Source organism: Nomascus leucogenys, chromosome 15, assembly GCF_006542625.1.
Source record: "Nomascus leucogenys isolate Asia chromosome 15, Asia_NLE_v1, whole genome shotgun sequence".
In the NCBI taxonomy this organism is placed as follows: domain Eukaryota; kingdom Metazoa; phylum Chordata; class Mammalia; order Primates; family Hylobatidae; genus Nomascus; species Nomascus leucogenys.
In genome coordinates, this window is record NC_044395.1 from 63,433,308 (window position 1) to 63,450,250 (window position 16,943).

General features: G+C 50.1%; 1 protein-coding gene across 7 annotated transcripts in view; it reads right to left on the bottom strand.

The window, feature by feature from the left end:
- The window catches only part of P2RY6 (pyrimidinergic receptor P2Y6), a 34,442-nt gene extending 17,811 nt beyond the window's left edge, over positions 1-16,631 (bottom strand). For 2 of the 7 annotated variants that reach the window (XM_003254745.3, XM_030829002.1), the window contains exon 1: positions 8,716-9,040. In XM_003254745.3, the coding sequence (XP_003254793.2) occupies positions 8,716-8,984 (269 nt within the window). In that variant the 5' untranslated portion in view covers positions 8,985-9,040. Of the gene's footprint in view, positions 1-8,715; positions 9,041-10,981; positions 11,244-15,660; positions 15,899-16,486 lie in introns of those variants that run through there. The other 5 variants (XM_003254746.4, XM_003254747.4, XM_003254748.4 and 2 more) reach the window with 5 other exon arrangements.
- Positions 16,632-16,943: the final 312 nt, after the last annotated feature.

Sequence of the window (16,943 nt, forward strand, 5' to 3'; positions counted from 1 at the left end):
GGTGGTCAGTGCCAAGAGCCCGCTGTCCTCTAATCCCACCTGGAGAGGCCAGATGGGCAGGACTTGCCATTTCTCTGGTGGAAAAACTGAGGTCCCACTTCATGTCAATCACCAAGCCCTGTTTGTGCTCCATTTTCACATTTCAAACTCCTCTTCTCTCACCCCACGGCCCCTCCCCCAACCTAGACCGCATCCTTCTCACGCTTTCTGGTTTTCCATCTCCAGGGCCAGTCCAGCCCCTTTCTGCGGCCAGATGGACCCTGGCTCAGCAAAAGTCTGACTTCATTGTTTCTTTTTCTACGCCCTCTCTATATCTTCCCAGTGCCTGAGGATAAAGGCAAACCCAGTCCCTGCTGACATCTCCACTCTCAGCTCCCATTCCTGCCCCTGGCACGCGACCTGCTGGGCTCTGACTTACTTTCAGTTCCTGCTCTTCTTTTCCCCCTCGTCAGTGCTGTTTCCACCACTGGACTTCCCTTTCCCCACATCTGTGGCTGGCCAACTCCCATCGTAAACTCAGGGACAGAGGAGGCCCAGGTCTTGCCCACAGGCACTCAGTGGGGACAAGGGACATCTACCTGAAGATCTATAACCCGAAGCCCCAGAGTCCTGCCAGAACACAGGCAGGGAGGGATAGTTCCACAGGAGAGAAGGCTCGGTGAGAAGGTGGCAGTGAAATGGTCAAGTGTATGTAGAAGTAAAAGGCAGAGTCTGTGAGAGGCCTGTTGAAGGATGGTGAACAGAGCTGGAGCTGCTCTGGATGTGCTTGAAAAGAGGCCCAAACTAATAATGATGACAATACAATTATTGAAGCCTTAGTGTGTGCCAGATGTGCATTGCCCCATTTAATCCTCATAAGGATCCTGCAAGGTGGGACTGGTTATTATCTTCATTTTATACTTCTGGTGGGGAAACCAAGCCACAAAGATGAACTCAAGGTAGCACAGGGAGAAAGAATGTCTCCTGGGCTATTCTGAACCCAGGCAGCCTGGTTCCAGAGTGCATATTCTTAGGCCCTACAACAGAGCAGGGCTGGGGTAGGAAGGATTTCAGGTGGCAGGGAAATCCAGCCCCTCAACTGCTCTGACCCAACCTGCCTGGGGCCCAGCTTGCCCTGGCCTCACCGTTCCATCAGTCACAGGGCCTCATAAATGCTGCATCCTTTAGGAAATCTTCAGTGATCAAATAGAAGGATTCCTTCTACTTCTCCCAGGCCCCTCACAGGAAGCCTAAGGTAAGGGACACCCTTCTAAGCAGAGCTTCCCAACCCTGGCTGCCCATCAGATTCCTGGACTCTTTCTGGGGAGGAATGCTTGCCTGTCCTGCATCTCTTCTTATTGGGAGACTCTCGCCCCATTCAGTGGCGATTTTCTTCATTCAAGGTGGTCACCAGACTCAGGATCCATCCAGACCCTTCACCAGTGATTGGTTCAGGGGCAACCAATTAGAGTTTGCCCCAGGAATTTTTGTGGAACCAGCATGAAAGGTTCTCACTCTTTTTCTCCTGGATTATTAGCTGTGCAGACCATGGAAGCCTGGTGCTTCTGGAAGGAACTTGAGTGAGAATGTAGGAACCCAGTAGAAAGTCAGGAGAGAGATGTTCGTGGCATCCTTGTAACTGCTGGATCTAGCCGTGTCAGATCTAGGTCTACCTTGGGCTTTTTATTTATATAAACTGATATACCTTTTCTTGCCCAAGCTAGTTGCATTTGTCTCTTGCAACCAAAATACCCCTGACCACCCTGACACCAAAAGCATAGGCAAGAACAACAACAAAAGCAAATTAAATAAGTTGAAATTTATCAAAATTTAAAACTATTGTACATCAAAGGACATTATCAACAGGGTTGGAAGGCAACCCACAGAATGGGAGCAAACATTTGCAAACCATATGTCTGATAAGGTATTAATATCTAGAATGTATAAAGAACTCCTACAAACTAAACAGCAAAAGAAACAACCCAATTCAAAAATCAGCAAAGGACTTAGACATTTTTCCAAAGAAGATATACAAATGGCCAATAAGCACATGAAAAGATGCTCAACGTTACTAATCAATAGGGAATGCAAATCAAAACCATGAGATAACACTTCACATCCATTAGGATGGCTATTATTAAAAAAAAAAAAAAAAAAGACCAACCTAGGAAATAACAAGTGTTGGTGAGGATGTGGAGAAACTGGAAACCTTTGCACTACTGTGGAAATGTAAAGTGATGTGGCCTCTGTGAAAAATATTACGGCTGTTTATCAAAGCATAAAATTACCATATGATCCAGCAATTCCACTCCTAGAATTCCAACCAAAAGAATTGAAGGCAAGGACTCAAACACAAGTTTATACATCAATGTTCACAGCAGCATTATTCACAATAGCCCAAAGGTAGAAACAAGCCAAACATCTGTGGATGGATGAATAGATAAATAAAATGTGATATATACATACAATAGATTATTATTCAGCCTTAAAAAATGAAATTCTGATACATACTACAACGTGGATGAAACTTGAAAACCTTATTCCAAGTACAACGAGCCAGTCAAAAAGGGACAAATACTGTATGATTCCACTTATATAAGGTATCTAAAAAAGTCAAATTCATTGAGACAGAAAGTAGAGTGGGGGTTGCCAGGGGCTGAGAGGGTGGGAGAATGGGGAGTTATTATTTAATGGGCATAGAGTTTCAGTGGATGACTTTAAAAAGTCCTGGAGGGCTGGGCACGGTGGCTCATGCCTGTAATCCCAGCACTTTGGGAGGCCTAGGCGGGTGGGCAGATCACCTGAGGTCAGGAGTTCGAGACCAGCCTGACCAACATGGTGAAACTCCGTCTCTACTAAAAATACAAAAATTAGCTGGCCGTGGTGGTGTGTGCCTGTAATCCCAGCTGAGCAGAAGAATCACTTGGGGAGGCAGAGGTTGCGGTGAGCCGAGATCGCGCCACTGCACTCCAGCTTGGGTGACTGAGCAAGACACCATCTCAAATAAATAAATAAATAACAAATAAAAAGTCCTGGAGATGGATGGTGGTGATGTGATGGCTGTGCAACAATGTGCGTATACTTAATACCAGTGAATCGTACAATCAAAAAGGATTAAAATCATACGTTTTGTTATGTATATTTTATCATACTAAAAGACAAACGAAATAATAATAAACAAACAAACAAAACTCAGCCTTGACCAGCACATCTACTGTATTGGGAGACAATTCTCCAAGGGCCACTCAGATTTCTGCATGTCTTGTGAGCAGAGACAGACTGCCTTTGTTCCAGACGATCTTTTCAAGGATATCTGTAGAGCAGACAGCTTTGGAAGATAAAGATAGAGATAGTGTCCCCTTCTGGAGCCAAAACCAGGTTTATTGACTGTCTGGTATAACAAATATAACAAATATGATGTCTTCCTCTGGGGCAAAGGTCAGGTAGGCTTGCTGCCTCTTATAAAAGATGAGGATTGCCTAAGCTCCAGGTTCCTTACCTGCACAAGCCATTGCATGTGCAGGTATTACCTGGCCCCCTTTGCATTGTCCTGCAGGAATTGGGGAACAAATGCCAATGCTGATATTTGGGCTACTCCTATTGTTGTGAGGAACAAAGTTCTTTATCTTTAACCAGAAGTCTTGTGTCTTCTGCCAGCAACTATGAAACTGTAGCAGGCCAACTCATTGGCTTGGAAGTGTGGTCAAATCACAGGCCCTTCCCACTTTCTTCATACTTTTTGCATCGGAATCTCAGGTGGGAGAAAAAAAAATCTGTATTTCTAGCTGGGCCCAGTAGCTCATGCCTGTAATCCCAGCACTTTGGGAGGCAGAGGTGGGCGGATCACTTGAGTTCAGGAGTTTGAGACTGGCCTGGCCAACATGGTGAAAATCTGTCTCTACCAAAAATACAAAAATTAGCCAGGTGTGGTGGCACAAGTCTGTAATCCCAGCTACTTGGGAGGCTGAGGCAGCAGAATCACTTTAACCTGGGAGTCAGAGGTTGCAGTGAGCTGAGATTGCACCACTGCACTTCAGCCTGGGCAACAGAGTGAAACTGTGTCTCAAAAAAAAAAAAAAAATCTGTATTTCTGACATTATGATGCAGTGATGCAGTGGGCCAACTTGGGTTTATAGGGATCTTGCCCTGGACCTAAGCCCCTGAAGAGTTGGTTTCCTCCTTTTGGAGGCTGCTTCTCCCTTTTCACTCCAGCTGCCAGGAAACTCACAGTGAAGTTTCCCTTTCACCTACCTGAGGACCAACATTCATCTCAACCTTCTATGTAATTTCTATATTCCTGCTCCCGGATTTTAAAAAAATTAAGATATAATTCACATACCATAAAATTCAGCCTTTCAAAGTGGACAATTCAGAGGTTTTTGGCATATTCACAAGATTGTGCAACCATCACCACTATCTAATTTCAGAACATTTTAATAACCATAGAAAGAAATCCTGTACCCAATAGCAGTTACTCCCCATTCCTTTTTTCCCCATCCCCCTGGAAACTACGAATCTCCTTTTTGCATTCATGAATTTGCCTGTTCTGGACATTTTATGTAAATTGAATCATGCAATATGTACCATTTTGTGTCTGACTTATTTTACTTAGTGTGTCTTCAAGGTTTATCCATGTTGTAGCATAAATAAAAATTTCATTTTTATGGCCGAATAATATTCCATTATATGGATAGGCCACATAATTGTTTATCTGTTCATCCACTGATGGCATTTTGGGTTATTCCCACTTTTTGGCTATTATGAATAATGCTGTTATGAACATTTATATAGAAGTTTTTGTGTTTTAAATTTTCTTGTGTATACACCTTGGAATGGAACCAGGGGGTCATATGGTAACTCTATGTTTAACCTTTTGAGGTGCTGCCTAACTGCACTCCAAAATGGCTATATACTTTTTCATTCTCACTAGCAGTGTATGAGAATTCCAATTTCTTCACATCCTCGGCAACATTTGTTATTGTCTGCCTTTTTCATTGTAGTCATTTTAATGGGTGTAAAGTGGTATCATATTGTGGTTTTGATTTGTGTTTCCCTAATTGCTCCTTTTCTTATGTTGTCATTCATATTTTACCATTTAATGGTATGCTCTGAGGCCTGATGTCTTGTGGAACAAGTACTCCATGGAGTGGGAGAGTCATGAGTTTCGGGGACAGATAGTCCTAGGTTTGATCCCCTCTGCATCTACTAGTTACATGACCTCGAGCAAGTTATTTAACTCTCTGAGTCTCAGTTTCCCCACTTATTCTATGTGAGTTATAGTATTAACTGCTCTTGGTGTTGCTGTTATTATAAGATAAATCTATAATAAAGCCCCTGAGTGGGCTTGGCACAAAGCAAGTCCTCCGTGAATCTCACCAATGAATCCAAGAGTCAGAAGGGGAGATTTCCAGCCTTGGAGGAGACCTAGGCTGGGGACTGTTTAGCTTTTAATCTATTATTTGCTTTACTCCAGCAACTTCTTACAACAGAGGCATTTCTGTGTCAAACATTAGCCTCTCTGTGCCTCTGTTTCCCCTCCATTCTATGGAGGTGTGTCCTTCTCAGGAGCGTGGTGGGCCGCAATGCGAAGGCATGAGGAATGAGACTGCACCAGGCTGTCAAGTACTAGTGAATCTGCAGGACAGGTTCTGGCACTTCCAAGTCTGTCTCTTGCCTCAACCATCATATTAGCTGCTGCCTGAGGGAATTTCTCCTCCCTCAGACAATGGGCTCTCCTTCTCCTGTGCAGGTCTGTCCCTGTCGTGCCCCTGTCTCTCAATAGAAGGGATAGGACACTCAGGAACTGTGGGCTGATTTGAAAGGCTGGTTCCCATCCTTCTGGCATGACAGAAACAAGGTTATCCCTCACTCTGAGTTGAGATCTGCCTCCTGGTACCACAGGACAGCCACCACTCCATCCCAGGCCATGAAAACCGGCACTGCCCTGGGAGTCAGGATGCCAGGCTCTGTCTCGGCTACTGCAGAGTTCATCTTCCTAGAGCTCAGTACCCAGCCCCTGAGTTCCTAAGGAGAGAGCTGGACCCACTAGCCCCTGGGTCCCTGGAATCCACACAGGGCTGGGCACAGAAGCCACTGAGCCAGCCTATGCCATCTCCGTAAACCAAATGACTGTGTCTTGCTCAGACCCTGCCCTCCCATGGAGCTATTAATGACAGGGCCAGCCCTGGGACAGGGGAAGCAGCAAGATATCACCCCATGCCGGGGCATTGGCCCTAACTGGACAAGCCAACAGTCAGAGAGGGAGAGTCAGAGCCTGAGCTGCCAGATCCCCACCCCAGCCTGAAATAGAAACCTATTTCAGAGACAAATGGGGAAATGGTCCCAAGGCAGGAGGGGGCAGGGTGGGCTGTTGCACCCAGCTTCCTGAGAGTCTCGACGGGCCCCGGGTCCTCTGCTGTAATGGGCACCTGCTGCCAGGCTTTGCCGACTCACTCTAACACTAAGGAACCAGGAAAGCTAGGTTCAGAGCTCTGAGGCCTGGACACTGACAAATTATAGTCCCAGCTCCCACATTGGACAGGATCCTTTAATTCCTCTGAGCCTCAGCTTCCTCTGCTGCAAAATAGGAATAACAATAATCCTGACTGCTTTCTTTTTCTTTTCTTTTTTTTTTTTTTGAGATAGTCTCACTCTTGTCACCCAGACTGGAGTGCAGTGGTATGATCTCAGCTCACTGCAACCTCCTCCTCCCGGGTTCAAATGATTCTGCTGCCTCAGCCTCCTGAAGCTTTCATTTTTGTGTAAAACACTTGACACATTGTAGTTGCTCAGTCAATGACAGACCTTGCTATTATTGCTTAACTTTCTCTTTCAGCTCAATTTTGATGGAATGATTTATTCATGTTCTTTCATTTATTTATTCATTCAGCCAAACAGCCAACACACACCTACTAGGTAAGCCACAACAGTTAATAAAGTTTTTGGAGTTTGGTAAGAATTGAAACCCTAGCACTGCCGTTAGTTGGTTGGATAACTCTGGGAGAGCCATTTCCCTTCAACAAGCCTCCATTTCCTTGCCTGTAAAATGGGAACAATAAACACCATCTCTGGAGGGCATTGGGATGTTATAAAGAGTCAGCGGCACTTGAGGCCAGCAGTTTGAGACCAGCCTGGGCAACAAAGCAAAACCCCATCTCTACAAAATATTTTTAAAAATTAGTTGAACATTGTGATACGTGCCTGTAGTCCCAGCTACTTTTAGGTTGAGGCAGGAGGATTGCTTAAGCCCAGGAGTTCAAGGTTACAGTAAGCAATGACAGGGCCACTGTACTCCAACCTGGGTGACAGAGCAAGACCCTATCTTTAAAAAAAATAAAAATCCAAAAATAAAAAGAGTCAGTGGGACAGTGGTGTGAAAACAGCCAGTGCATAGCCACAGATGGAAAAACAGGTGGTGGACGGGCTGCACAGAGGAGCCAGGCAAGCTTCTGGCAGAACAGGCCATGCTGGGAGCTCCTGGCAGTCAGGCCTCCAGAGACAGCCACAGGATAAGGCAAGGGCAGGAGAGAAGAGTCGGCAGGCTTAGAAACAATTGCCAGGTTTCTGGACCATGGCCCCCTCCCTTTCTGATAAACTGACAAACAGTGAGGAAATGCAAAAAAAGATTGTAAGAATTTTAAAGAGTCCCAGCCACACAGGGAGTCGAGGGCAGTGTAGAGTTCCCCCCACCCAGCCAGTCATACACACACACATACACTGGAAGCTGGACGTTCTCACTCTCGCGTACACACCCAGGGGCTTGGCACACACATGGATGCACCTTCTGGGGCACAACACTTTAAAGTTTGCAAAGGACCTTCTCATTTTTCATTTCATTGATACTGAGGGGTGGAGAAGTTCCCTGAATGCGACCCATTCTAGAGCTGGCAAGAGATGAGAGTCCCAGATATCTTCAAGAGGCCGGGGCTGAACGCATGGGCTGGGCTGCCTGTTTTCTCTGTGTCGGTGTCAGCAGAGCTGAATGGCAACAGAAACTCCGGAAAAGTTTTAACCTAGCTCTCCCAGATAGGCCTTTTCACCCTTAACAAGTCACACCTGGACTCAGGGACGCATTTTTTTTTTTTTTTTTTTTTTTTTTTTTTTTTTTTTCCCAATCCACTCCCATGGGGCCAGCTCCAGGCTGTCTTAAGATTTAGCTGGAATGGCAGAGGTGAGAGGCTTCCCAAGGGCCTCCTCTGTGGACAATTATTCGGTCACTAATCCTTCCTACTCACTCCCTCAACCAAAGTTCCTGGGGAGCTCTGAGGGCAGGGCCCAGCCTCCTCCGTGACGGCCCCTCTCCAGATACTACACTTAGCAGTGTTCACATACGCAGGGAGAGACCACGGTTGCCCCCATTTTAGAGAGTAAGAAATTGAGGCCCAGAGAGGAAAAGTGTCCTTGCCAGCCATTTGGACTCCAACCCAGACCTTTGTGGCTCCAAATCCTGACTGAGCTATTCCACTTCTCCAGCAAGGCACAGCACAGCACCAATGTGTCCATCTCCTCCCCGCCCCCACTGACCCCGTCCTGAGGTGCCTCGTCCCTCCACGCTGTGCAGTCTGCAGGCTCCAGGCATGGCCAGGCGGAGGAAGGAGGAGGACCCCAGTGCCTGCCCTACTGCCACTCTTGCCTGTGATGAGCCTCGGTGGCAGCAAGTGGACTGCAGTTTCTCAGGAAGCTCCTAGGGGAGCTGAGGGGCACAAGCCCTTCCAGGCAAGGACCCAGAAAACTCACCCAAGAGTTAGCAAGTGCCCTGCTTGCAGTCTGTGAAGTGCTGGAGCAAATTCCCACTCGTGGAACAGCCCCTGCTGCCAGTCAGTTCTGTGCCTAAAACTGTCGCGTGCAATGTTCTGGCAGAAGTGGGGAAAGGCAGCAGATGAGGAAACCGAGAGACCTGGGGAGAGGAAGTAACTTGCCACAGCACAGAGCTGGCAAGCAGCAGGGCCAGGACTCGCATCCTGAGAACCCTGAAGCTCAAGTCCTTTACACCAATGCTGACTCATCCTCTACCCAGGTGCCTGCAAGTCACTTCATTCACCCTCTGTTTGCTCACTCAAACAAGCAGCATCACCAATTTAGCCTAAGAGACTGTTGGGAGGATGGAGTGAGATAACATTTCAGGACAAGGGCCTGGCAGAGGGAAGGCACGCATTGGGTGGCTGTTTTTTCTCCTCCTCCCCATTCTCACCCCAGCCCTCTCCTGGCTTCTCTGGAGTCTGGAGATGGCCCTGCTTCTGCTAATTGCTGTCGCAGGAAACCATTAACCTGGTTTTCTCAGCAGTGCCTGGAAGGTCCGTTAAGAGAGGCTGAGACCCCGAGATTAATGGCTCTGTTATCTGTGGCTCCAACCCTATGGATCCAGACAATTCCCACCCAGGGATGAGGATGGCACTGAGGGAAGAGAGAGACCCTCTCATATTGTTTGATATTGTTTTATACTCGGAAAAGGAAAGAGAAGCGAAACTAAAGGCAGGTAGCTCGGCGCCTAAGAACCGGATCCGAAACCAGGCCTGGGCCTGCCTGACCTAAGCCTGGTAGTTAAAATTCGACCCCTGACCTAGCAGCTGTTGTTGTCTATAGATTTCAGACATTGTATGGAAGGACATTGTGAAACCTCCTGTTCTGTTCTGTTTCACTCTGACCACTGGTGCTCGCAGCCCCTGTCATGTACCCCCTGGCTTGTTCAATCGATCATGACCCTCTCACACGGACCCCCTTAGAGTTGTGAGCCCTTAAAAGGGACAGAAGTTGAGCACCTGACGAGCTCAGATTTTAAGACGCTAGCCTGCCGATTCTCCCAGCTGATTAAAGCCACACCCTTCACTATCTAGGTGTCTGAAGGGTTTTGCCCGCGGCTCGTCCTGCTACAGCACTAAAGATGGAGGGTGATGCCGGGGGAAAGGCTGACCCCAGACGACCCTCCCCTCCCCAGCGCCAATCCATCCTTGAGCTTGGGCTTGATGAGAAGGAAGCCAGGGCGGCTCTACCTGGGCCCATGGTGGGCTCTCCTCGTCTGTAAGATGACTCTCCAGCTTCCTCCTCCTCCTCTTCTTTATTACAGGTACTTATTGGGCATCTACTCTGTTCGGGTAATGTTAAGGCACTTGAGGTCAAAAAACAAAGTCCCGCCCTTGAGACACCTGTAGTCTAGCAGGGGAGATTGGTTTCTTGTGGTTAATGAGTAAATATATAGCAGGCCAGATAGTGATAAGAGCAGTGGTAGAGAAACATAAAGGAGGGTAAGGGGCAGAGAGCTAGGGGGCTGCAGCCTCGGACGGGTGGACAGGCCCCATCTGGATTTGCCAGATCACCCTCTCCCAGCCACCTAGCCTGGAGGAGACCCTCCCCCAGGCCCCAAGCCTCCACTGTGTGCCAGGCCCTGCCTCGGTGGATCTCAGCAGCAGGCCAGTGCCAAGACTCGGACTCCCTGGGCACAGGCAACAACTCAGGGCCACCAGGGCTTTGGCAGGGAGCATCCCGAGCTTGTGCCCCACTCCCGGCCCTGGGGAAACTCTCTGCTTCCTCTGTGGTCCAGAGAGGGAGCACATCCCTCAACCAATCCCTAATCCCAATATACCAGTAGGCGAGAGGGCGCTGGACCCAGAGAGGGTCGGGGCTTGCCTGGGTCACACAGCAAGGCAGAGCTCCCTCTCCTGCCCTCTCTTGGCATGTCCACAAAGGTAGGTTCAGGGGTGAGCCTCCCAGCACAGTGCTGGCCTGTGAGGGGCTGGTTGTGCCCCCCGTCAGCTCCTGGTAAAGGAGTGTGAGGTGTTTTTGTGGCAGGCCCACCTGGTAGTGCCAGCCTGCCCCACCCTCTAGGCTCTGACAGCCAAATTGTCCTCCTCCAAGCCCCAGGAAGCTGAAAGCATTTTCCTTGCAACCCCAGCTCATGAGAGTTTTGGTCAACCCTGCCTCAGCTTGCTGTGTGACCTCAGGCAGTCCCATCCCTCTCTGGCCTCAGCTCCCTCATCTGCCAAATAGAGGAAGTGAAGGCACTTACATATCAGGAGTGTCATGAAGAATGACCAAGACACTGACAGGAAGGCAGTTTTCAAATTTTTAGACACTATGCAGATGACAGGCAAGCAGAAAACTCATCTGAAAACCAGCCCCTCATCCTGTGGGGCCCTGAGGTAGCCCCAGAGCAAGTCCTTGATCCTTGATGGGAAATAAGCACAAATTCCACAGAACCAGTTCTTCTGAAAAGACAAAGCCACCTCTGCTCCCAGCCAGCTGACAGGAAGGGCCCCTCCTCTGTCCTTGTGGTAAGAAGGTGTAGGGGGGAGAGACGGGAAAGAGACAAGGCTGGGAGGCCTGGGAAAGCTTGTTCTGGGAGGCAGAGGCATAGCCCTGAGGTAGCCTTAAGAGCCACCAACCCCAGTCAGGCCCCCAGGCTGGGGGAGGACAATGCTGGGTGCACAGTGTCTGCCTGGGGGCTTGTCAGCCATGTGTGCCTGTGCTGGAAGATGCACATGCATTCACAAGGCACAAGTGTTTAGAATTATGCCCAAGTGTGTGTGTGTTTCTGTGAGTGGCTCTGAAGTGTGTACACCTGTTCACATACCTGTTTGCCCAGGCCCGGGCCTCTGCATGTGCTCCACACACATGCTGCTCCTGGGCAGCCCCGCAAACCCCTAGTCCACAGGCCTTGTTTTCCCAGTCTCCGAAATCCTTATCGTAATCTCAAACTGTCCCAGATGCCACGGGAGATTTGTGGGGTTCCCAGGCTCTTGATTTTCCCCAGGAATAAAAGCAGTTACATAAGATGAGGAGGAAGCCTTAGGGGATAACTTTCAGGCGCAGGCTCTCCCAGCTCAGCCCAGGGTGTAGGCTCCTCATGGGGAGGGGAGGAGTGCCCAAGGTTGAAGCCCCTCAGACCCTATGTTGCCTGTGGGCACTGACCCCTCCACAGCCACCCTCCTGCACTCAGTCACAGCAGGAAGCCCCCAGGTCCTTTACAATAAATCAGGTGCTTAACAGTTTACACCCCACATGCCCTTGCTGGGTGATGCTCACCACTAGCTGGCCAGGCTGACCTTGGCGTCCTACCCCCGGAGGCCCTGCCCCCAGGCAGCCACTGCTAGCTTAGTCCTAGTGTCTTCCTTCCTGGCTCTGGGCTGGGCTCACAGTTCAGTACTGGTTACTCCCTTGGGTGGGTCTTACCCCTTCCTGAACCTTGGTTTTCTCAGCTGTGGAATGGAGCTGTTCCGATCCACATGAGTCAAGGGCTGAGAAGGGTTTCTGTAGCCTGTAATGAGGCCCCTGGCAGGCAGGAATGGTCTCGTGCACATCCCTGGCCACCGCCCATTGGCTCCTTGCTGCTCCCAGGAGTCAGGAGGGAAAATACTACCTTCAGCCCTCTTGACTGAAACAGGAGGCTGCCTACCTCTGGTCCGTAGGAGGAGATGTAGTCCCTCTGGGATTCAGATCAGATCCTAAAAAGAGTTGGCCCACTTCAAGCTTGCAGGAAGCATGGTTGGTGGTCTCCTTAGACAGGAGGAGACTGGACGTCTTTTTTTTTTTTTCCAGACAGGGTCTCACTCTGTCACCCAGACTGGAGTGCAGTGGTGCAAACACACAGCTCACTACAGCCTTGACCTCCTGGGCTCAAATGATCCTCCTCAGCCTCCCAAGTAGTTGGCACTACAGGCATAAGCTACGACACCTGGCTAAATTTGTATTTTTTTGTAGAGACAGGGCCTTTCTAGTTTGCACAGGCTGGTATCAAACTCCTGGTCTCAATCGATCCTCCTCCCTCAGCCTCCCAAAGTTTTGGGATTACAAACCTGAGACACCGCGTCTGGCCAGAGCTAGGCCTTCTTGCTGAGCTGCAGAGGTTTTCCCTCTCTGCAACCTGAGCCCCTCATTCTGCCCAGAGTCTGGGGTCTGCTGTTTGCCATCCACCACAGGAAAGCACAGAGAGGCCACAGAGACCTAACAGAGTTGTAAGGAGCACATGCCTGTGGGTGCAATTCTGCACTGGTGCATGCACAGCACACCCAGCCCCGGACACAGCTCCACATAACTCACGCAGGTTCACACATACATATGCACACGTGCCCTGGCACCTGCCACACTTGGGAACACACCACCCACGGCAGGCACGCAGGCACCATCACATGCATGCACCCACTTCCAGCCAGCATACATAGGGCTCTAGCTTAGCTCAGCAGCAAGTTGCATGTGAAGAGCTTTCAGAACCAGAAAAGAGATGGGAGAGGAAGAGCTGAGTCCTTGGATGCCCAAGCCCTTCCTTTGCCCCTCCCAGAGAAGCTAACAGGTTTCCCCAAGAACACAGATGGTTTGTCTGGCTCACATTCTTCAGCCGTCCCACATAAGTCCTGGTCAGAATACTCACAGAAAGTAGGGAAAGGTTTCTATGGGAGGATTGTCCCCAACTTGCCCAGTCAGCTACCAGTCCTGCTTGTCACCAGCTCAAGGCAAGGTTTTAAGCTAATCACTGTAAATTTTGGAGCTCTCCACCCCCCAGCCTATGCTGAGTTCAGACATGGCTGTGCATCAACGGTGTTGCTCCTGCTGGCTCCACAGGAGTCTTTTCTATAACCTGAGGTCTCTCAGAGAGAACGAGGTTTGCCTTTGAGGTCTCTTCAGCCCCATTTCCTGTTCTCTCTCTCCTTCCTCTTGATGGCCTTGCAAGGTGCCCAGTGACTCCACAATTCCCTCATCATGAGGGGTGCCTACAATCCAAGATCTGAACCTTTCTCTGCTCTAGGGCCACTGTCCCCTGACAGCTGTGAGGTACTCCCAGCACCTCTGCTGCTCTGATGAGGAGGGGCCTCTGGGTTCACTGTCATCCACCCCAGAGAGCATATGGCCATTTTACCAGGCACCTGCCTCCACTCCAGGCTGGCTTAGGCAGGGAGGAGACCTTTTCTGGGGCTTCTCACATGATTCTGCTGAAGTAACCTCTTTCTTGGGAGTTATAAGTTTGCAAGAGTCAGACTGCCAAAGCCAGGGCCAGAATCCTCCAACATTGGAGCCAGAATTGGGGAATGTTACAGCTCTGGAGTGTAGAAAGTTGGAGTTTAAATTGTAGACTTCTAGAATGTTTGAGTAATTATAGACTCTTAGGGCTAGGGGTGTGGAATTATAAACAGTTATAGCCAGAATTGGGGATTAAAGGAAATCAGGACCAGAAGTGACGACAGCATCACTTGGTCCCACCTCCCTGACAGCTAAGAAGAGAGCTGGCCTTATCACTCAGCAAGTCAGGGCTGGGCCAGGCCTCCTTCTCCCCAGGAGGGCTCTGTCCAGACCTTCCAGAGAAGCCCTCAGGGCCTCTGGGGCAGCAGTACTCCCTGTTAGGGGACAGTGGGAACAGTGGCTTGCCTCTGCCGTGCCCAAGCTTGCACTGGCCCATCATGGCACCCCGTCACCATGAGATATATTTAGGTGCCCTCCCCAGATGTTTCCACAGCTCCCAACACTGCCTTTTATGTCCCCTTGTCCTCCAAGGCTTCTGGGCAACTCCTCTAAACTGACTCAATGAAGTCAACAGGAACAGAGGCACTTGCTCTGCCAATGCAAACGATTTAGCCCCAGAAACAAGGCTCAGCCTGAGGGGGGCCTCCTGGTCCATTTCCTCTTGCAGCTCAGTGCTGACCTCACAGCCTCCCTTTCAGCTCTCAGGGCCTGTCTTGGTCCAGGGACCAAATATTCCTGATCCTGTACTGGACTTTCCTCATTCCAGGCAGAGGGCACCCCAGGCCCCTGCCCCTGCCAGTTCCCAAACGCACACATACACAAGGCCAGCATTTTTCGGTTCCTCCAGGGTTTGTCAGGACTGAGAAGCCTCCATCCAAGCTCATGGCTGCCCCTGCATTTCTCCCCCAACCTCTCTCCCACGCTCCATCCCAGGCTTTGACAGAGACCTGCATTGTCCTCTCCCAGACTGCATCTTCCCAGGAAGCAGGTGGTCACTGAGAATTCAACAAAGATTCGGTCTGGGAATGGGAAAGGGTCCCCCAGACATACTCAAATAGGGACTCTCTGATTCCTACCCACACAGCTTATTGGAATCATTGCCTCTGTGAAAACTGAGAGTTCCTGGGGTGGGTAGGGACCCAGTTGTGTGGGGGTCGCCATTACTATCATCACAGTTTTGCCACCAGCTGTTAAGATTTCTATGTATCAAAGATTGTGCCAGCCACTTAATATCCAGGCACTCAGGCAGTCCTAAAAATAACCTATGAGGCAAATACTATCCACATCTACATTTTACAAAGGAAGAAACTGAGACACAGTGAGGTTTTGCCCAAAGTTCTGCAGATAAAGTGCCAGAGCCCTTTTGAAGCCTAATATTTCTGCATTTGCTTAAATCAAATTTGAACCAAGCTTGGATGACACAACCACCTAACTGTCTCAGGAGGCAGCCTGCTAGGGGAACCCCCTTCTTTGTGGTCCCCAAGGTCCTGCAGCCTCTTCTTGCCCAGGCAGTGGAGAAGAGGCAAGAACTTCATTGATGGTCAGGGTTCCTACTCAGAAGCCCAGCTCTCCTGCCCCTGCCCTAGGAGTGACCAAAACAACTCCCCCCCACCCTGCCCTGCAGCACACACCACATACCCAACATCACCGCCTCACTCCTGCTGAGTCCAAGTCCTTGCATCTCAGTTTGGGAGACAAGCAGGGGATTCCCACCACAAGATAAACTCAGCTTACCTCCAAGACTTGAGCCAACTCATTGGATGGTAATTTATCAGAACAGTATTTTTACATTAAAACAAATGCAGAAATATTATAGAAGAATGCAAAATCCACAGGAATTTTGGAAGATAAAAAAATGAGATTTCGGAGCAGCTTCTCTTGTGTGTGCATGTGTTTGTGTGTGAGAGGGTGAGCCTGGGACCTGTCATACTTTCTCCACCCAGATCCGGGTGAGCTTTCACTCTCCCAAGCCCTCCGGGGCACTGGGTGGAAAAGGCAGAGCCACCACGGAAAACATTCTGTCAGTGTCACTCTTGCACAAATGTGTCCCACCTTCCATCACCTGGCTCAACACACCACAGGGGCCATGGATGTGCCACACAAAACACACACCTCACAATTCACACAACGCACACCCAGTGCACCATTCTGCCACGGCTCCCGCCACAGAGTGTACATGCACCGTGGATCCCTGTGTTACCCCAGCACAGTCACTTAGAGCTATAGAGAGTTGCAATGCACACTTCTTGCAGGCAGACACACATCATGATCCATGGGTCACACCTTGCACATACCGCACACTAACCGCATACAACCTATTAACCCATTGCTCACAGTAATTTTTTTTTTTTTTTAGACGGAGTCTTGCTCTGTCTCCCAGGCTGGAGTGCAGGTCGCGCTCACACTAATCATTTACACATTGCCCACACTACACACACATGCAGAGACTCACCCCCGGCACCCGCCCTGACTGGCCGCGACCCTGGAGTGGTCAGGCCTCCCTGTATCTCCGCGCCCCGGCACCCCTTGCCCCTCTGTCCCCGCCCGCGCACGCCCTTACCTGCGCCGCGCAGCACCAGCCGGTCCGGCCCAGATGTCACTCGCCCAGGCGCTGCTGGGAGGCGAACCCGTCAAACGAGGGGACGGTGTAGACCGCGGCAGCAGCTCCGGCCCCAGCGTCCCTGGGACCCAGCGGAGCCAGAGCAAAGCGGCAGGGAGGGGCTGTGGCCAAGCGGCCTCGGCACCGCTGGAGTCCCGCCCAGCCCGGACTCGGCGGCCCGCCCTCGTGGGATGAGCGGGAGGTGATGTCTGGAAGAGGCTGCAGGCCTCTAGGGACCGCTCCTGGGCTGGGACCTGGGACCGGTGGACTCCAGTCCAGAATCCTTCACGACTTTACTCTTCCCTGGCCTCAGTTTCCCTCTTTGTATTGATATGTGTGTGTGTGGGGGGTGGGTATCAAATGGTGATTTCTCCCATCTTTCCAGCTCTGACATTCCGCAGTTCTGGGATAGTGGGGA